The following is a 21,675-nucleotide window of genomic DNA, read 5'->3' on the forward strand; positions in this document are numbered from 1 at the left end:
GCTGCGGCGGTGGTGACAGCAGCGGCTGCAGCAGCTAGCGCACGCCCTCTCCGCGTCGCGCCCGCAATCCTCCACTGCGCCGCGGAGCTAGCGGCCGTCCCAGGGTTTCCCCGGCCCCCGCGCGCACGGGCGAGCCCCACGCACAATAGCGGCCGCCTCTATTGTGGTTCCGAGCCCGGGCGCCAGCTATGGGGAAGCCGGCGAGGAAGGGATGCGACTGGAAGCGCTTCCTGAGGAATAATTGGCTGCTACTTTCCACCGTGGTCGCGGTGGTGCTAGGTGAGATGCGTGGCGGGTGGGCGACGCGCGCACTCTCACGCGCTCCCAGCACCCAGGCCGCGTGCGGGGCGGGCGCGTGTGAGGATCTGCATGGCGCTGGCGCACCCGGTGCTCGGTTCCTCGGCGCCCCCTCGGCTTCCGACACCGCGCGGGGGCTTACCCTCGAGGGTGCTGATTTCTTCGTACTAAGAACAAAGCTCCTCCGGGACACCCATTTGCGTGCTCCGTAAGCTTCGGGTTCCTGCTTTACCCAAAATGATCATAGGGGCTTGGAAGGGGGAAAAGGGAAACAAGGTCTTGATTCTTACCGTTTGGAAGCAAATGTGGTTTAATTGTTTAAATCCTATCTGCTCCCCTCCTTTTTTTCCTCCCTGAACCATGCGTTGTCCGGACAGAGCGAGTGTGGATGATGGTTTGCGGATGAACTGAAAGAGGCATCTTAACCTCAGAAATGGTCCGGTCCCCGGCGGGAGGGAGACTGGATGTTACAGTCGGTCACTCTTCCTAGTCAGTGCTTGTAAAGGTACCTGCCCACGCGGCGACGAGCCGCTGCCCGTACCCAGGCACGGAAAACCTGCCAGGTTTGTGCTTGAATTCAGGGATGTGCAGTGATGGTCCGCAGGAAGTCTAGGGGAAGGGAGACCTATCATATTTCTCCCTTTCCACTCTGCAAATCTACCGAGGTCGCATCCTTGAGCTCCCCTGCTCGCCACATTTCTTTTCTATTGAAAGTAATATTTAAGTCATATTTGCTTGTTTTTAAACAAGGTGTATTTAAGTGATTTATTCCTGACACATCACTGGATCAGGTGAATGTCTGAGCCATTGCTCAGAGGTATGAGTTATTCCAGTTTCGACTCTGAATTTCTGCCAGGTTGTCTGTTTTACAACTTGGGCCCTGGGATGCTCCTCTTTGGTGTTGGAGCCAACTGTCTCCTTTCCTCCAAGACCTGGCCCAGGTGGGGACACCCAGCAGGTGAGGCTCCTTTGAAGTCCTCACCTTCCATTTGGAAACTGGAGCTGGGAGGAGGGGTAGACTTCGCCTCTCCCAACCCCAAGCACATTTCTCTCCAGCTGCTGCTGCTCAATCTCAGAATATTTGGTGTCACCTGCTTTCTATCTTGGTGCTCCGCCCCCAAAAACGTCTGTGGAAGTTAACGCGATCCTCAGGGTCGGATTTGCTCCTCTAGATCCTTGCGCAAAGTCAGGTTTCTAGTAAATAAACAACATCCTGGAATTACTTTAGCAGAGGCTATCTGTGGGAGGAAAAGAGAGAAGCAGAGGAGCAAGTCTTGACTACTTAGCTCTGTTTTCCCCAAGAAGAGTCACGTGGCTCTAAGGAAAGGGCTATCCTGCCCCATCACATTTTAAATAACAGATTCCTCAAAAAGAGTGATGTGATTTTCTTGCAGGCAAATAGATGAGATGGTCTTGTTTTCCTAGTGACAGGAGTCCAGAATTAATTGTGAAATCCCTTCTTCGGGATGGTTTTGGGTAGGCTGGCATTTCCCTCCCGATTCCTTGTGGAAGTGAAATGATCCTGCCTTTTCAGCTGTGGAGTTTTCCAGAAATACTCACCTGTTGACCACGTGTGGCATGCTGGTGTTGAGTTTACTGATTCACTGAAGGCTGGTTTGGCAAAGATTTTGAAAATTGTTCCCTGGCCTTCAGAACCTGTCATGTATATACATCTTCCAGGTCACGGGGGATAAAATGTCTGTTTTGCAGATGGGGCCTTTGGTGCCAGATGGGCAATTTTTTCCAGTTTTAATGTGGGTAAGCCCTGGGAGCGTGATTTCAGATTCTTTGGTCCAGAAAGGAAAACACAATATTAAATCTGTAAGTAGTCAGCTGAAGTCTTTCAGCACATTTGCTCCTCAAGGAGTAACATTAGGCTGTCCTGAGCATTTCAACTCTTGGTCTGAGAAGTGTCGGGCCTACACCACCCTCAGTGCACCCATCACAAGGCTCTTCCCAGGATTCTTCTCTTTTCTTCATTCTTTGGAGCACTGGGCTTGAGTACAAAAGTCACACCTCTGTCTCTGTCATCTGTGCTAACTCATTCTGGGTTAAACCCAGAAGTGAAATTGCAACCAACTTATAACAGAGATGCTAAGTCCATCCATAAGCGCTTTTGACCATGATAGTAAGTTTAGTTTTGTAACAGTCTTAATTGATGCAGAGATCGCAAATAGTCTCATGTAGCCTCCTTTCCAAACCTTTCAACATGTGGACCTTAAAAAAGGAAAAAGTTTTTATTACCCTGACAGAATATCATCTTCTGATTAAAACTGAAGTATTTTGTCCCTGCTATATATAATTCATCAGCCCTGACACTTTAAAATATTTTGATTTTTGAAGTGAAGGGCAAAACTTTTTAGCAACCAGCTGAAAGCCTCTGATTTTTCAAGACAGTATGTGAGAGGAGATGTAATTAAAGGTCATCTTTATTAGGTGTAAATGTTAGTTTCTTTTGTGGACAAAGAGATACTAAAAGCTAACTATTTCCTTATATTGTTACTCAAGAAATAAAGAGGCTGAATAGTTATGTGACTTTCTTTGTTAAAGTGACTATCTTTCACTATCTGTAAAACCCTACAAGGTCCTGGAGATAACATTTTAGATTTTCAGATGAGAGGCCTTTAGTAAAATCTGATTGTATGTGTGTGTGTGTCTGTCACTCAGTCGTGTCTGACTCTGAGACCCCATGGATTCCTCTGTCCCTGGAATGGACTGCCATTCCCTTCTCCAGGATCTTCCCAACCAACGAATCAAACTTGGGTCTTCTGTATTGCAAAAAGACTCTTTACGGTCTGAGCCACCACGGATTAGGAACAATTTTCACTGTATTCATTACGATTCTTGCAGGCCTTTCCCTTGCTTCTGTAGTGTAGTAGTACAAGAACAGAGACTGGAGTCAAGAGTCTTAGATTTGAATTCTGATCTAGTCATGCTCCGTGATTTAGACAAAATCTCTCATTCTCTGGAATCCTCAATTTCCTCATCTGGAAAATAGGGATATAGATCATTCCCTCCTATGCTATTAGAGTTGATTAAGATAATGTGAAAATACCTGGTTGTATGACTAGCATATAACAGACACTCAGTAAATGTCATTTTAAGGTGATTTGAATACCTTGATTCTGAGGAAATTAATATTTTCTTATGAAATAAGGTCTCTCATGGTCTTTCTCTGTCCTGGTTGGTGTCCAGCCTAGAATTCTGAGTCCAGGGTGATTCAAGTATTTTGATGACATGTTCTGTCCAGGTGAACACCAGCCTCCAGAGCACTCACTATTCATTGTTTTAAAAGGCTATGGAGAGGATTAATCATTTTGTTTTGTGCCGCATATAGCATGATTCTCATTTCATTTAACAGGCAGAAATTCTGAGGGAAGAATTTTTGTGCTTTCAGTGGGAATTCTGTTCAAGCAGAATCAGTGTGTGAGAATTCTGTGCATTGTAATTCAAGTCAACCGGTAATGATCATAGCATGTATAATGTTGGCAAGGCACTCATGGAACCCTCACCCCGCTCACAACATAAAGCCTGATCATTCTGTCCAGACAGGTTGTGCTTTATTTCAGTCGTTTGAAAAATCTGATTTCCAGCTTATGCATTTTCAGGAAAGGATATAGCTATTGTTATTTACAGGACAGAACCGACAAGCTTATTCTTCCTGAATAATTTTCTTCAGCACACTAAAGGAAGCAATCATTTATAGATTCAGATTCTATTGTCTAAAACTGAGAACAGTTTCTTCATGTTCTCAGTAATATCCTTGCCCAAGCCAGCCTCATGTCTCCTCCGCTGGGGCTCTTGTAGTATATATCTGGCAGTGCTAATTTGAGCTGTGGCATAAGCTCTCCTGCTGTGTTTCTACATGTCTCTGAAGACCCTGAGTATGGGATGGGGGCGGGGGAACGGCTTCAGCTCAGTGTTCAGAATGTATTTTGTTATCATGAAACTCATGTGCTTCAGCCTGTGCTGCGGGGCCTCTAATCAGCTCAGCCTTAGAATATACCAGTACTGTAACTGGCACTTAAATCATTTGCTCATTCAACAAATCTATATCAGGCATCTCCTGTGTGCCAGGGACTTTTCTAGAGGCAGGGCACACAACAGTGAACAAAATAAAACCCCTGTCCTCATGGAGCATATGTTGAAGTGGAGACAAGTAGACAGTAAACCAGATAAAGAGGTAAACTACAGTATAGAGTACATTGGATGGTGAGAGTGTTCTAGAGTAACATAAAGCAGGGAGGGGAACTTCCAGGCAGTTATAGTTGGAATAGGGTGAATGGGAAGGCCCTGCTGCTGCTGCTGTTGTTAAGTTGCTAAGTTGTGTCCAACTCCTTTGCGACTCCCATGGACTATAAGCTGCCAGGCTCCTCTCTCCCTGGGATTTTCCAGGCAAGAACACTGGAGTTACCATTTCCTTCTCCAGGGGACCCTCTCAACCCAGGGATGGAACCTGCATCTCCTGCATTGGCAAGTGAATTCTTTACCATTGAGCCACCAGGCCCTGCTAAGAAGGTGACAGTTGAGTTGAGACTGGGAAGAAGTGAGGGAACACGTGCACAGATATCTGGGGCGATCCCAGCATGCTTGAGAAAGAGCATGGGAATGGAGTGGGAAGGGGAGAGGCAATAGGATGGTGTGAGCTCTTATAAGGACGTTGATTTTTACTGGAGTTGGAAAACCATTAAAAGGTTTTGAGCAGAGTAGTGACATGTTCCAATTGTCTTAATCTGCTCTCCTGGCTGCTCTTAGACCACAGATGGCAGACACAAGGGTGGAAGCCGAGAGACCAGCTTAGGAGGCTAGTGCAATTAGCCACTTTTCTAATCTCATTTCTGTCATGGTTAGTAAAATCTTAGGAAATGCTTAAGAAAAATCAATGAGAAAAATATTGCAACTGTTAGGTAGGCGTTATTGCTTTGCTGTTACATGGATGAGGAAACAGACATGAAACAGCGCAGGACGAGCTCAGGATCACTCAGATAACAACTGGCAATTCCCAGCTTTACTGTACTTTCCCTCCCCCTCCTTTGGATGCTGTCCTCCTCTTTGTCCCCATCTCCCTAGTCCTCACAGAACCTCTTGAGGATCACAGTGGTCTGGCTGTGTGCCATGTTGAAATAGGGAATGAAGACTCTGTAGTGTTCGATTTGGGCTTCAGTTGCCCCTTTCTCCCCTGAGACTGAGAAGGGGCAGAAACATGTCTCTAGGGACTGTCGGAATTGCAGTGTATACCCTGGAGGAACACTGTTCCTGTGGGGTTTGCCGGACTCATTAGCCAGGTTGGTCTCCACTCTAGGCTCAGCGTCACCCTTACACCTTGGTCCATGAGGCTGCCCTGCTATTCTTTCCACCTTCAAAGTCTGCCCTTCTTACCTTCGAACTCAGTGGCTTGGTGTGACTGGTGTAAAGGGTGTGACTGAGGTACATGAGGGAAAAAAGCAAAGCTGCCACAGAGGTCCGGGGCCGGATCGTAGAGGGATTGGAATGCCACACTGGTAAGTTCAGACATGCTCCTGGGGATGAAGCTGGGCAGTGAATGGTCAGGACCGTGCTTAGAAAAGGTCCTTGAGGCAGATGGATGTGGCGAATGGATCCAAGGAGGGTAATGTTGCAGGTGGGCAGAACACCCAGGGGATTACTGTCAAGGTGCAGGTAGAGAGGGAGACGGGGGCCTCAGCAGGGCAGCAGCAGTGGGAGTAGAAAGGAAAAGATGGCTCTGTGAGGTGTTCGGCAGGTTGACCTGACACTCCTTGACTAGGTTTGGTCCTTGTAACGAGGAAGTGGTGATCTCTAGCAGGAGAGGAGTCCTGGCGGGGGCAGCAGCTTGGAGAACTATCATGCCTTCCCACTGCACAGAACCAATATCAACTTGCTCTTTGTTGCCCTGTAGTTGGAAAAAAAGTGAAAGTGAAGTCACTCAGGTGACCCCATGGACTGTAGCCTACCAGGCTCCTCTGTCCATGGGATTTTCCAGGCAAGAGTACTGAAGGGGATTGCCATTGCCTTCACCAGGGGATCTTCCCAACCCAGGGACCGAACCCAGGTCTCCCGCATTGTAGGCAGACGCTTTACTGTCTGAGCCACAGGGAAGTCCAAGTAGTTAGAGTATTTGCTAATGTTTGCCCTCCCCACTGACCCTTGAAGAGCCCTTGAGGGAGGGAGTTCTGGCTGCCCCTCACTATATCCACAGCACGTGTCACAATGCCTGGTGTGCTCAATACATTTGTTGAGTCATTTATGACCCAGGGAGATAGTAAGAGGTTATCTTTGTTTATTAAATGAGTAAATTAGCCCAAACCTAAGCTTGAATTCCATCATACATTCTTCTCTGCCTGCTTCAGCCTCTGATTTGCATAAGACAGATTAACAGTATTATACATACTTATCAAGTATGTTAAACGTTTCTTCCTCACAACTAGGTTATAGACCCCTAGAGGGCAGAAGCATTCCTATTACCCTTCTTATCAGAAGGAAGAGAGGTTTGGATTAGCTGGAAGAGAAAAAAGATTTCGTTGAAATGCCAGCTCCCATTTATAGGTAGCCAACTGTCTGAAGTGATATTTTGTTGAGAAAGAATTGGAAACAAAAGTTCTGAAATTGATTACCGATGTCTGCCAAGGGCTTAAGATCAGGGAGCAGTGGCACGTGTGCTGCACGCTTGTTGACCCTGGGTCAGATCACTGAAGTTCCTTCTAGATTTAAGATCCTTTAGCTCTATGCTTGTGTAGTCATTCCTAAGTTCATTGCTCAGACTGAGAGGAACTCTTCTTAGGGAACTTAGGAAGAGTTAAAGTCATTACTGGCTTCCCTGATGGCTCAGCGGTAAAGAATCCACCTGCAATGCAGGAGTTGCAGGAGACACAGGTTCAGGTTCGATCCCTGGGTGGGGAAAATCCCCTGGATGAGGAAATAGCAGCCCACTCCAGTATTCCTGCCAGGAGAATCCCAGGAACAGAGGAGCCTGGCAGGCTATGGTCCATAGCGTCACAAAGAGCTGGACACAAGAAAGCGATTTAACCCACATACACACAAAGTCATTACTAGAGGATAAAATGACCTTGATGTTGAATCAGTTGTTCTACATCTGTGACTTGGGATATAATAATGTAAATTGTGTGTGGAACAGTTATGAAGGTAATGTTCTATGTCAGCTTTAAATTATTCATTACAACAGTAATATGAGGTCTAAAAACTTATATTGTTTTTATACAGGAATGTGTATCTTGCATGTATTTGCTTAATTAAATATATTGGGGAAGCAATCGTTTAGCTGACTAGATCCCAGTTTCACATATGGAAGAATTAGGGAAACAGTTTTGGGCTTTGAATACCCATGCCTGGTTTGGTTTTAGTTTTGGAACCAAATCAGAATCCAGAGATGTAGAATCAGAACCAGAGTTGTAGAATCACTGAAAAGATTATGATTTTTAGTTGATCAAACTTACCATCTGTCAAAAATTTGAGCAGTGGGCATAAGAAATAAAGGAAGCTTAAGATGTAGAAAGCTGCTGCTGTTACTGCTGCTAAGTCGCTTCAGTCGTGTCCGACTCTGTGTGACCCCATAGGCGGCAGCCCACCAGGTTCCCCCGTCCCTGGGATTCTCCAGGCAAAAACACTGGAGTGGGTTGCCATTTCCTTCTCCAGTGCATGAAAGTGAAACGTGAACATGAAGTCGCTCAGTCGTGTCCAATTCCTGGCAACCCCATGGACTGCAGCCCACCAGGCTCCTCCGTCCGTGGGATTTTCCAGGCAAGAGTACTGGGGTGGGGTGCCGCTGCCTTCTCCGATGTAGAAAGCTAACACATGCCAAATCTGGATTTGGTGGCACTCATATGGTTGCTCCAGTGGAAGAAAACCCTGGGTTGCACAGACAAGGTACAAATAAATGGGATTAGGAATTAGCAATCGGAGAGCATATACACGCTCAGATGAGCACTTGCTTATAAAGAGAGAACACTTTCCACGTTAATTACTTGGGAGGAGCTGTGATTACCTTTAATAGAGCTGAGACTGGAAGTAGCTGGCCTGTAGGGAGTCAGTGACATGTTGGCCTGATGCCAGGCAGCTCTGTCCCCCTGAGGAGCTGCAGGTCTCCCCCGTGTTAATGTCTCTGGAGATCTGGGGTCACAGATACTGGGGGGACTGGAGCACTCTTGAAGAAAATGAACTCATCTTAGACAACACTGAGTTGGCCCAGTTAGACTCCTCTGCAGCAGTGTGTGTTAAAGTAGCAAGCCTTTCCTATTTTGAATGTTCCACATACATCTAATAGAAGACAATATTGGAGACAGTTACTACTAAGCCAATAATTCACTTTGGAGCTATAGTTTAGCCCAGCAGATAGATTTGGAAGGAGCTAATTCATTATACTTGCTGAGGAAACAGACCCAAACGGTGACAAAGAGGGCTCTGTTGTAATTAGTAAGCTCCACAGTAACACCTCTGTTAATGGAAAGGAAGTGTTTCAGTGACTCATTTCATTGCCAGAAATGTTACTACCCTGTGTTTGAAAAATATCTGCTGACTGCCTGTTCCATTACCAGAGGTAGAATATTTCCTTTCCAACAAATACTCCTGCGTTTTCCGGGATGGGCAGACCTCGTCCCAGCTTGTAGACACTTCCTGCTGTGTGTCCTGGGAGATTCCCCTCCCAGGCCCAGCCCCAGCTGTGTGAGCTCTGGGCCATGGTCTCCACTCCGTCAGGACAGAGAGGAAGTTATGCCTCGTTCTCCACCGCAAGACCTAGAACCAGCACTGAGGCAGCAAAACCCTCCCACCAGTCCCTCCATGCTTAGGCTGAGGTCTTTGTTCCCAGGGCCCTTCTTGGTCACAGAGTCCATAACTGGGTCCACAGGCAGGACAGTTGTTACAGCAGATTTTCCTGTGTCCAGGAAAGGTCCTGGTAGCAGCATCGTGTGACGCTGCTAGGTCAACCTATTGAAGCAAAGTGGTGGCTTTTGGGAGTGGAACTTCTGTTCAGGTGTGACCTCAGTGAGGGTCTGCACTGTGCGTTCGTTTTTACAGCTGCATTGAGATAACAGTTTGAACTTGCTTTTCTCAGGGGGTTAAAACTGCACTTACTTGACTAAGGAGGAAACCCTTAGGTGAGAATCTTGAATGAGATTGTAAAATTAAATTATTATTCTACCACTGTTGTATTGCTTAATAATTATCTGGTTACTTGTAATTCAGTAAATAATTAAGTCAACAATAAAAAAAATGGACCATCATCAAAAATGCCTAACCACAGAAAGCCTAATCTCCAAGCCTCCAAGCATTACTGGAAAATAAACTGATTCTGTGGCTATTTCATATACTTATTTTCTGAGCCACTTAACCACTTTACAAGTTTCATATGAGATTTCCCAAATTATGAAGCAATGAGGGAGTTTCTCCTTTGACAATTTATTTTTCTTGTGGGTAACCAAGTCTAATTGGTAATACTTATGGAGGGTTTATTATGACTTTTATGCACATTATTTCCCAATTGACCCTATATTTATTTTACAGATAAGGAGACTGAAATGTACAAGGCTTAAGATACATGACTGAGGTCACACTCAGAACTGGGATTTGCACCCATAACTGACTCCAAAACTGTGGTTATTAACCATTAAGTAAGACTGCTTCCTAGAAAACCTGGATACACCCAAATTATAGTTCAGAGCGTTCTTACAGACTTCACTGTTGTATAATAGCTAAATAAAGCCTAGTAGCCTCCTTCTTACTCCATCTCTTGTCTGTCTCTTGGCTTTTCTTTATTATGTCTTTGAACCTGAGGCATCCTACAGTATTTAGAACTTTTCCTTATTCCTCTTCCACATAAATTTTCTATTTGAAGTTACTCTAGTTGAGCTTGTCTAAAAGTTACTTTCCCAGGATGTATAGTGCTCTCCTGTCCTTCTGCTTCTGCTCATTGTGTTTCACCGTTATTATACCCATCCTTGATGGTGGATCTCATTTTTCACTTTTATCATATAGACTTCTCTGACTGCCCATCAGAGATGATTTCCCTTCTCTGTGCTCTTATATTGCTTAATTTATATTCCCAAATTGTACTGTATTTGAGCCACTGCTTCCAGTCCTGTCCCATGGCAGGCAGCACTAGCTGATTACAACACTCTTTACCCTGGAGCTTTGTGATGGCCTTGGAATCCTCAAAACTATTCTCTAGGCAACTGCTGTTAATCAAAGGGAACTGGCAGGTCAGACGAAAAGTGTTGTTCGTTGCTGGGAAAATGTCTTCACTTAGCAATTAATTTAAATTGAAGAGGTATTGATGTTAACTGGCAAGAGATGCAGAGTTGAAGTCTGTTTCGTTTTAGTCTGTCAGAGCCAGTACGTGCACAGAAATCATTGACATGAGCCTACGTGGGATAAATGCTGCAAGAAAGCCTCAATGTGCCTTGAGCATTCAAAGAAGAGGTGGAATTGAGAGAGCTCAAGCCTTGATGAACCATTGATCCCCTAGTTTCCCAGTCAGTTGTGTATGAGTTTTTGAGTGGAGACTCTGGGGAACTCATCCAAGCTGTAGTCATCTGAAATATACTTTCCTCCTAGTTTGGGGGCCTCAGAAGAGCACACATGGTCACCAATGGTTCTGAGACCACTTTAGTGTGAACTCAGCATGACCCTGGAACTCTTGGAATGGGCAGTGCCTTTCTACCCTGAGGAAGTTCTGACCTCGAGAAACCAGAGCCTGCCTCATCTCCAGAGAATTCTTTGGGCTAACTAGACCAAATAATAGTTCCATACAATCCTGAAATTGGACAGAATTAGATTGGAAGATCCATCCAGCTTCCTAAAGTTGGGCCGTGGCATGGAGCTGAATCACCCTTGGATGGTAGAGCCTTTTTGAATGTTATATTTAGCACCTCCTATGTCTTTTAATGAACCTTTTCTCTAGGTTTCCCCTTTCATGCACCCTTTCACATCATTGTCCAAATTCTGCCCATTCCTGTCCCTGTCTGGAAATTATTTCTGTGATAAGAGATTAATTAGCCTGACTGTGCTTCCTGTTCCAGTAGACCTTGAGCTTGAACAGCTTGGACAAATGCTAGACTTGGTTGTTAAAGATTTTGAAGATGAGTTTTTACTTTTTTGTTAGCAAAAGTTAATTGTCAATCAGGAGACAAAAACGATTTGCCCCATTTCTGCTGCTTCTTCATTGATTTCTTTCTTACACCCAGAGAATTTCCTGAGGTTTCATCACATGGGGGAGCTTCTGAGTTCCACGTAACAGAGGTGGAGATCCCATTGCCAGTGCAGAGCCCACAGACCTTGACAAAAATGTCCAGCTCTCCTCTGTGGCTGCATTTGCCACTTGCACTGAATAGAAGTGTTTGCCAGTAACTTCTAACTAGCTTGTTTATTTTGTGGGAAAAAACAGAAGTTTACATTTATTGTTGTTTTTATGTGGAAATAATTGGGTAAGGTTTGGCTGCTTTTTTAACTGCAAGTGAGTAACCATAGGACACTGGATTTATTGAGTCCAAGATCAAGATCCTGAAGTTTCTGGAAGCATTGCTCATCGCTTTGTGAATCCTGCTCAGGGCTCTGTGTTCTAGGGAAGAGGGTTGGTAGATGGCAGTAAGTGAGGTTTGCAGCTATGACTTTTTGCTCAGATAGTCTTTCTCCCCTTTTACAGACTCTCCTCATGCCCTGGAACATGTGTTCATGAGGGCAATACTGAGAAAGGAGACTCAAGATCTTCACAAACATAAAACATTCCAAGATTCCAGAAGTAAACAAAGCCTTCTAGGATTACTATGAAAGATCATACTCAACCATGGTTTTCTTTTCTTTTTTTTTTTCTTTTGTCTCTTGACATCATCTTCAATGCATTTACACCCATCTTTAGGCCTTAAATCTAATATATTGTTATCAAATGAGCTAATACATGTGAAGTACTTTATAAAAGTATCTTATAAATGTTTGTTATTGTTTCCCAGAAATAAAAAAGGGAGGCATGCAAGTGGTAAAACGTAGGTCCTGGTTACAGTATTATTCCTTGAAAACACTGGAAGACAGTGTTATCTGTATGTGTGTTCTGGGCCCTACTCTCATCTTCTGGGAAAGGGCATCTGGGCCCCTTTTTGTGGCTATATAACATGTTTAATATTCTATATATGAGTAATGTAAAATAATAAACAAGCTGGTCTGTGTTTGCCTTTTTTCTACCAGTGAGGATTAAGAGAAGTATCTGAAGTATTTAGAAACAAGAGATTCCTGACCAAACTTTCAATACTGGGTACCCCTTTCATTTTAATTTAAGAAATGTAGTAAGATTCTTCAAATACACTGCAACTCATATGAAGATAAAAGTAATTATTTCTGCAGTCCTTCTGGGAGTGGAGAAGGAGAGATCAGAGTTGCGGCTTCACAGGAGTTGGGAGAGAAGGGTAAACCGTTAGCAGGTAGGTGCATGGTGAAAATAGGCAGGTAACACAGATTTCTGAAGCAGAGGTGAGGAATGGGCTGAAAAAGGTGGAGAGCACCGGTTGCTTAGATTTAGCATTCTGGGTGCAGGATTCATCAAGCTGGTAATTCCAGGATTCTGACAGGTCTAGAAAATCCAGGATGACTGGCTCCCTTCTTTCTCAGGCAGAGGCCCATCTCTTCCTGCTCTCAAGTTGCCCCCACCTAAACCCTGCTGTGGGGTAGATGGTCAGATTTCTTTTACACTTGGAAAGAAGCCTTCTAAGATTGTGTAATGAACCAAGGAGGTGTTTCTGGGAGTTGCAAAACTGGTTATTGTGAAGAGGTAGGGTTCCCAGAAAATCTGACATAAAACCTGAGGAAAAAGGTGTGTCCTTCAAGCAGAGGATCCCAGGGCCTCTCCAAACTGTGTATGTCAGGGTGAGGAGGCTTCTCACTCCTTCAGGGACTTGGAGGCCAGGTATTTGCCCAGGTGCCAAGGAGGGGAAAGAGTCGAGTACGACCGCAAGGTAGATCACGCTCTTTCACAGAAATGTATAAAATAAGCTGGTAGTAGAATCACCCATGAGTTTAGCAGATAAGAACCATTTGAAGAGGGCAGTTGGTGGGGGCAGGGGTGAAGAAGAAGAAAAATAAAGTTGACCACAGGTAGAAAATGGAAGAATAAAGTAGACCAGAACCCACATGTCAAGTCAGAGGTATATATCTCAGGAAATGACACCAAAACACATGTGGGATAGTCCCACCTTGTGGGGAGAGGGACAGTCTGGTTGTTGTTTGTTTTGGTTGTTCCTAGATGAGAGCAAGCTGGGTCTCTAAGCCAGCTGAATGCTTGCTGTAGAGACTGGACTTCTGTGGACTGGCCCTACAACCAACCTTATCCGCACTTGAACTCAAGGGACTCTTTGGACTCCAGGGCTCCCAGAAGCCTGGGAGAAGTCCTGAGGTGTAGGAAGCAGGCACCTAACTTCTCATGTGTACATTACCATAGCCATTGTCAGTTACCGGAGAGGCCGTATTTATGATGCCTCTCTGGGGTCGGTGGTGCTGGGACAATGTGGCAGAATTTGTACCCACATTCCTGTGACCCAGTTTTCATACTCTGCTAATGGTACGGTGTCTCAACTATTTTTTCCTGCCTTTCGTAATCAGGTTTAATGAGTAAAAACCACGTAATGCAGTGGCTTCCTGGTCATGCACTAAATAGCAATTATCATGCACTCATAGTTGTACTCAGCCTCCTGGGACACAAAGCAGGGTGAAAAAAGGACAAGAGGTCAATCTAAAGGACAGAGGGAGAATAACCAGCACAAAGCCACACAGCATTGAATGCCATGCCAAGAGGTTTTCTTGGGACACTGTTATCAAGGTCTATAAATGATGGGAGAGAAGTTAGTCTGATGATGTCTGGTGATCCTGGAGGCCCTGCTGTGGGCATTTGGAGGAGTAAGTAGTATAAGGACTCCCGCGTCCTCTGTCACTGTGTACCAGCATCCTGCATCCGTGTACCAGCGTCCTACATCTGTGTACCAGCCTGCCTCCATGTACCAGCATCCTACATCTGCGTACCAGCCTGCATCCGTGTACCAGCATGACCATTTTCCCGCCTCTTCCTATCCCACCAGCCCATCCCCGTGGCCTCCACAGCTAGAAGACCTTGCCCTCATGTGAGCCAGCCTTTCTTTCATGCAAAGAGGGCAAATGTGATTGAGAGAGGTCACACCCAGAATATCAGTGACACATTCTGTCTCCCCACTCTTCTAATTGGAAGTGACAGAAAATCCAGGTTGAACAGGCTTAAGCCAGAAAAGTGGAGAGTGAGGCATAGAATTTATGGCTCAAAAAATTTAAGAGCTCAGAGATGGTAACTGGTTTCAGGTATAGCTAGATTCAGAAGTTCAAAAAGTATCATTCTGTCCTGTTCTCTTTTTATGTACCGTCTCTGCACTCTTCTGTTATTTTCACTCTCGGGTGAGATGCTCCCATTGGTGATGAGACAGCTACAAGCACAGTTCAGGGTTTCCATTTCCATGCTTCACACTCAGCAGAAAAGTTTCTATCTGTTGAGACCAGACTGTGGGGCTTTAGTTGGGTTATAGGACCATTCCATAATCAGCCTTGGGACTAAGGGAACATGATTATCTGATGGGCCAGGCCAAAGCCACTCCTTTATCCCACCCTCTTCCCCCAACTTCTGAATTATTATAGCTTGAACTGGACCTAAAACAGACTGAGAGTGGGCAGGTATGTTGTAATAGCAGGGACAATGGACATTGAGTGGTAATTACAACAAACGTTTTATCTTTTATCTATTATGCTCCTGAACTATTTCATAAATGCCCTCAGTGTGTACTCATAGCTAAGTTTTATTGAATTCATAGCATTACAGAAACATTTGAAGTTGTTTAGATAATAACCACATACTTTGAAAATAATTAAGTCATAAACTACTTTAAGGGCTTCCCAGGTAGCTCATTGGTAAAGAATCTGCCTGCCATGCAGGGGACGCGGGTTCAATCCCTGGGTTGGGAAGATCCCCTGGAGGAAGAAATGGAAACCCACTCCAGTATTCTTACCTGGAAAATCCCAGGGACAGAGAAGCCTGTCAGGCTACAGTCCATGGGATCACGAAGAGTCGGACAGAACTGAGCACACACACACAGTACAAACTACGTTAAAGCCTGAGAGAGGAGAAAGAAAATTATACAAGGACCACAATTGAATTTTTGCTTTAAACTCTTAAGAATTGTAAAAAAAAAAAAAAACAACAACAACAACAACAACAAACCTCAAACCCCCAAATCTAACCTACTGCTAGTGTCATATTTAGCAATGAAAGTCTGAATGCTTTCCCCTTAAAAATATCAGGAATAATGAAGGATGTTCACTCTTAAACACTTCAGTATCTCACTGGAAGCCTGATCCAGTACAATGATACAGTAAGAAAAAGAAATAATGAACTAGATTGGAGAGAAATATAACTTACCCTATTCACAATGGCATGATTTTCTACAAAGGAAATCCCAAGGAATCTATAGAATAACTCCTAAAACTAGTAAGTGATTTAGCAAGGTTGCAAGATACAAAATTAATACCCCCACGAATTTGTTATTTCTATATACCAATAATGTACAATTGGAGATGGTACTTTTAAAATATTAATATTATTTGAAATAGCTTATATATCTAATGAAATGTATGGATGGGATCTACAGTTGAACATTACAGGACACTGATGAAAGAAATTATAGACTTAAATAAACAGACATATCTGTTCATAGATTGGAAGATACATCATAATGCTTATGTCAGTTCTTCTCAAATTGTCTTATAGCTTTAATGTAATTTGAGTTAAAAATCTCAGAAGTACTTTTTTTTAGATATATCAGACATCTACACTTACAGGGAAAATCAAGGGAGTAACAAAAGCAATTTCGAAAAAGAAGAAAGTTGGAAGAATTACACTATCCTATTTTAAGACAAGCATCAAGACATTGTAGTTTGGTGAAGGGATAGACACAAAGATCAATAAAATAGAATATAAATTCCAGAAGTAGACCCATACAAATATGTCCAATTGATTCTTGACAAAGACAAAAGAGTCTTCAGCAAATGGTATCGGAACAACTAGACATTCATATGCCAAAAAAAAAGGACTTCTTCCTATGTTATACAGTGTTATACAAAATTAACTCAACCATGGAACAGAGATCTAAAAGAAGAACTTTCAAAACTCAATAGTGAGAAAATAATCCAATTTTAAAAAACAGACACTTTACCAAAGAGGCTGTAACACACAAAAGATGTTCTGCATTATTGGCCATTCAGATCATCAGATTAGTCGCTCAGTCGTGTCCGACTCTTTGTGACCCCATGAATCGCAGCACGCCAGGCCTCCCTGTCCAACACCAACTCCCGGAGTTCACCCAGACTCACGTCCATCGAGTCGGTGATGCCATCCAGCTATCTCATCCTCTGTCGTCCCCTTCTCCTCCTGCCCCCAACCCCTCCCAGCATCAGAGTCTTTTCCAATGAGTCAACTCTTCGCATGAGGTGGCCAAAGTACTGGAGTTTCAGCTTTAGCATCATTCCTTCCAAAGAAATCCCAGGGCTGATCTCCTTCAGAATGGACTGGTTGGATCTCCTTGCAGTCCAAGGGACTCTCAAGAGTCTTCTCTAACACCACAGTTCAAAAGCATCAATTCTTCGGTGCTCAGCTTTCTTCACAGTCCAACTCTCACATCCATACATGACCACAGGAAAAACCATAGCCTTGACTAGACAGACCTTTCTTGACAAAGTAATGTCTCTGCTTTTGAATATGCTATCTAGGTTGGTGATAACTTTCCTTCCAAGGAGTAAGCGTCTTTTAATTTCATGGCTGCAGTCACCATCTGCAGTGATTTTAGAGCCCAGAAAAATAAAGTCTGACACTGTTTCCACTAGGGAAATATAAATGAAAATCACAATGAAACAGTGAAAAGAATTTTCTGTTGATTAAATTTTGTATCTATATGAAATGACGGATGTTCACTAAGCTTATTGTAATCATCTCATAATGTGTATAAGTCAAATTGGAAATTTAAATACAGTGAGAGGCCACTACATGCCTCTATGCTGATGCCATCAATACTTGATGTTGATGAAGACACAGAGAAACTTGTCCTCTTAAACATTGCTGATGGGAAAATAAAATGGTATAACTAATATAAAAAAAAACAGTTTGGCAGTTTCCTGTGGCTCAAATGGTAAAGAATCTGCCTGCCAATGCAGGAGACCCAGGTTTGATCCCTGGGTTCCCTGGAGAAGGAAATAGCAACCTACTCCAGTATTCTTGCCTGGAGAATTCCAGGGACAGAGGAGCTTGGTGGGCTACAGTCCATGGGGTTACAAAGAGTTGGACATGACTGAGAAACTAACACTAGAAGTTAAATATATACTTACCATATGACCCAGCAATCTCACTCCTGGGTATATATATCCTAGAAAGAGAAAAAACTATGTTCAGGTGAAAACTTGTTCACAATGTTTATAGCAGCTCTTATTCATAATCACCCCAAAACAGGAAGCAACCCAGATATCCTTCAATGAATGAAAAAATACTGTCCACCTATAAAGTGTGATCCATTCAGCAAGAAAAAGGAGCATATTATTGATAGGCACAAAACATGGATGAATCGCAAAGGCAAAATCAGTGAGAGTAACCAGTATTAAAAGGCTGTGTAGAGTATAACTTTATATATAAGACATTCTCAAAAAGAAAAAAAGCATAGTTATGGAGAACAAATTAGAGATTGCCAGAGGTTAGGCTCAGGGTGTGTGTGTGTTGTGCGTGTGTCTGTATTTATGTATCACTATAAAGGTATACCATGAGGGAGTTCTTTGGAGTGCAAGAACTGTTCTATACCCACATCCTAATTTTGATGGTGGTTGTAAGAATTTTAACACATGTTAAAAGTCCTGGGACTGTACAGTAAAAGTCAACTTTGCTGTATAATAAATACACGCGCACACACACACACACCCTTAAGAGTCTGGCTGGTTCAGCTGTCTGGCTGAAACACAGATCCAGTGTTTCAAGAGGTGTTCTATGTTTAACGGTGCACAGAATTCCTTCTTTCTGGTGTCTTCATTCCTATGAAAAGCAAAGCCTCCGTTGGACTGTTGCTGTCCTACTTTCCGTGGAGGATATCTGATTTATTTGTTTTTGGTACTTTGGGGTGTGGAAGATAAGAGATCTTTTTTACTTCTCATCTACAGGGCCAGCCAGTTCCTTCTTGGTTATGTGAACACACATGTCACAAAAGGAGTTTGGGAGGGCTTTCCAGACAGCTTTGAGCTGAGTTTTGAAGTGGCTATGATGGTCAACAAGTCAAGTAGGAAAACTGAGGGAGCAGTGTGCACAGACTCGGAGCCCCGGGCACGGGTAGAACTGCAGCAGTGGGTGGGGCTTGAGGCAGGGTGGGACCAAGGAGCTTGGGTGCCAGCCTGTGATGGAAAACCATGAAAGGGCGTTAAGCAGGAAAGTGACTCAGCCAGATTGCATCTTAGATCATTCTGGCTTTGGTTTAGAAGGTGAATTTGGAAGAGATAAGACCAGAAGCAGAGAGGTGTTAGAAAGTTGATGAACTAGTCTTGGTGAGAAATGAGGCTGACCTGAACCAAGTCCGTGTCAGTGCAGATGGAAAGGAGACAGACAGATTTGAGAGTTGTTTAGTCAGTAGAATCAACAGAACTTTGTGACCGTTCAGTGTGGGCCTGAGATGGGATGCTAAGTCGTCTAGAATGTCCCCAAAGTGCACCACGTTGGACCCAGGCTGCTTTGGTATCTCAGCTGGGTCACTTACTTCTCGTGGACCCTGGGCAAGCAATTTCACTTCCTTGTGCCTCAGTCTCACACCCTCTCGGTGAGTTACGTCACAGAGTTGTGAAAATCAGTCAGAGTTAATTATGCTTAGACCGGCACCTGATCATAGCCTACACAGCCCTCCAAAAAACGTCTGTGATGACAACACAGTTTAGGGAGATAGGGAACTCTTCCGGGTGTCTATTTCTATGTAACCAGTTACTCCCAAACTTAGTGGATTAAAATAACAATCATATTATTACCCCGCATGGTTCTGGGAATTAATTGGACTCAAATAAGCAGGTCTCACCTAGGGTCTCTTTTGTGATAACAGGGAGATGATGGCTGGGCTGGAATCAACTAAAGGGCCATCACTCATGTGTCTGCTGCCTGAAAGACTCAAACAGCTGTCTTCTTTCTCTTGCTCTCGCTCTCCTTGCTCACTCTCTCTCCCACCCTCCCCCCCGACACCCTGCCCCGTGTGGTCTCTCCAACAGGGCAGCTTCAGGGTAGCTGGACTTTTTACATGGGATCTCTCTCCAACAGGGCAGCTTCAGGGTAGCTGGACTTTTTACATGGGATCTCAGGGCTTTAATGGAGTATCCCAAGAAGAGGAATCATCAGAAGCCATCCCTTTTCTAACCTGGCCCCAGGCTCCATGCCAGCTCACTTCTGCTCTATTTTCTTTATTAAGGCCATTACAGAGGCCTACCCAGGCTTAAGGGAAGGGAACAAAGACCCCACCTCCTGATGGGAAGAGTGTCAAATAACCAGTGGACCTACTTTAAAACCACGAGGTAACTAGGAAGAAAAGTGAAGTCCTCTGGGAGAAGGAAAGATAGGTTTCTTTTTACCATGCTGGGTCCCATGTTGAGGTATATCACTAGGTGGAGGTTCCCTGAAGGCCTGGAACTTGGGAGACAGAGTGAGCCAGGACACAGAGGTGGAAATTGGATCTGTAAGAGCAGATAGGATCACCTGGGAGAGCGGGCAGCCCACGAAGAGGTCAGAATACAGACTTCTTGGGAAACACTGCTAACGGTGTGGAGGGGAACATCCAGAGGTAGGGAGATGGAGAGCTTACTGAGCCTAAGCTCCTCCAAACATCCATCTGGTTTTATCCCTAGGATGTTGCAGTCTGATAATTCTCTCTCTGAGTGTATACTGGTGTCTTTTGGAGGAAGGGCTCAGCTCTGAAGTCAGATATATCTGATCTGGAACCTTGCTCTTTTGTAGAATCTCAAGTCACTCCCTTTTTCCTTGTGGCAACTCAAAAGGACAAATAGGTGAGTGGTTGCAGTCTGATAATTCTCTCCTGGCAATAGAGGTATCTTTCCAGCCAGAATGTACCCTTGGACCACATAGAACATCATCTCCCCCATCCTACCAGGCAGCCACTGTCAGAATCTCTTGTCTTCCGCCGCTGCAAGCCAGGCAGTGTGTGCAGGGCACCCAGCGTTCTGATTGCTTCTGTGCTGTACATTTTTAGTATGGGGCAAGGAATTAGATCCTCCTCCCTCCTTCCAGTCCGGTGTTTTCTCTGAACTAAAAGAGTACTTAACCAGGTTGTTAGGAGAGTCACTTCTCTTCAACCCTCTAAAAATGTTTCTGAATTCAAGCCACGTCACTGTGTGGCCTTCAGTTCCAGATCCTTTTAGAGAACCACACTGGTACTAGGGCTCACCCACTTGCCCTTTTGAGTTGCCACAAGGAAAAAGGGAGTAAAGAGCAAGGTTCCAGATCAGATATATCTGACTTCAGAGCTGAGCCCTTCCTCCAAAAGACACCAGTATACACCAGCCCTAAACAGCCTGAACATCTGGACAGTTGAATACAACAGGTCAACTGGTTCCTGCCAGATTGCGCTCCTGTCTGGTTGGTTTAGTTTGAGCAAGCAAGTGAAGTAAGGCAGGGCTTGTGATGGGGATGTAGCAGTCAGGATGGCTTCCCTTGACCTCCTCCTTCCTCTGGGAAACAGATTAATTAATAAATTCATTCATACTCTCACCCAAGCTCTGCGAGGAACCACCATCATCATCCAGCCAAACCTTTCCCTGGCCCATGTCATGGATCTGGGATTCTCATTCTTCTTCAGCCTGCTCTCTTTCCCACTCATCGTGGAGCTCCTTTTCCATCCCCCAAGTCTGGCATGGCTTCACTTTCCTTTCCAAGAACAGCCTCCTAACTACTTATCTCCCTGTTCTAATCCATCCTACACATCTCAGCCCCTGCATACCTCAGCCAGTTTTATCATCAATCCAGGCCCAGCTTATGCAAACATGTTCAGTGGCAATTCATTGTCTCTACTAATAGCTAATCTTGGTATACTACTTTACAGTGTAACACATGGTTTATCTCATTTAACCCTCACAGTGACCTGGTTTATATGAAGGGACCTAAGGGTCAGAGAAGTATAAATTCTCCTCCTTGGTATTCTAGGCCTTTTGTGGTATACCCCAACTTAGGTTTCTCATCTCAGCTCTCTATAAACTACCTGTTGAGCACCAGCCAGACCACTGGCCAAACACATTCTTATAACATCTTCATGGAGGGAGCTGTGCATTGGGGTCAAACAGACGTGGTCTTGG

General features: G+C 44.3%; 1 protein-coding gene across 1 annotated transcript in view; it reads left to right on the forward strand.

The window, feature by feature from the left end:
* SLC1A1 (solute carrier family 1 (neuronal/epithelial high affinity glutamate transporter, system Xag), member 1) overlaps positions 1–21,675 on the forward strand; it is a 78,661-nt gene continuing 56,986 nt past the window's right edge. Inside the window, exon 1 of the mRNA XM_010860706.1 lies at positions 1–279. Coding sequence (XP_010859008.1) covers positions 189–279 — 91 coding nt within the window. The 5' untranslated portion in view covers positions 1–188. The remainder of the gene's footprint in view (positions 280–21,675) is intronic.

This window comes from Bison bison, unplaced genomic scaffold, assembly GCF_000754665.1.
Source record: "Bison bison bison isolate TAMUID 2011002044 unplaced genomic scaffold, Bison_UMD1.0 scf7180017864469, whole genome shotgun sequence".
Lineage (NCBI taxonomy): Eukaryota > Metazoa > Chordata > Mammalia > Artiodactyla > Bovidae > Bison > Bison bison.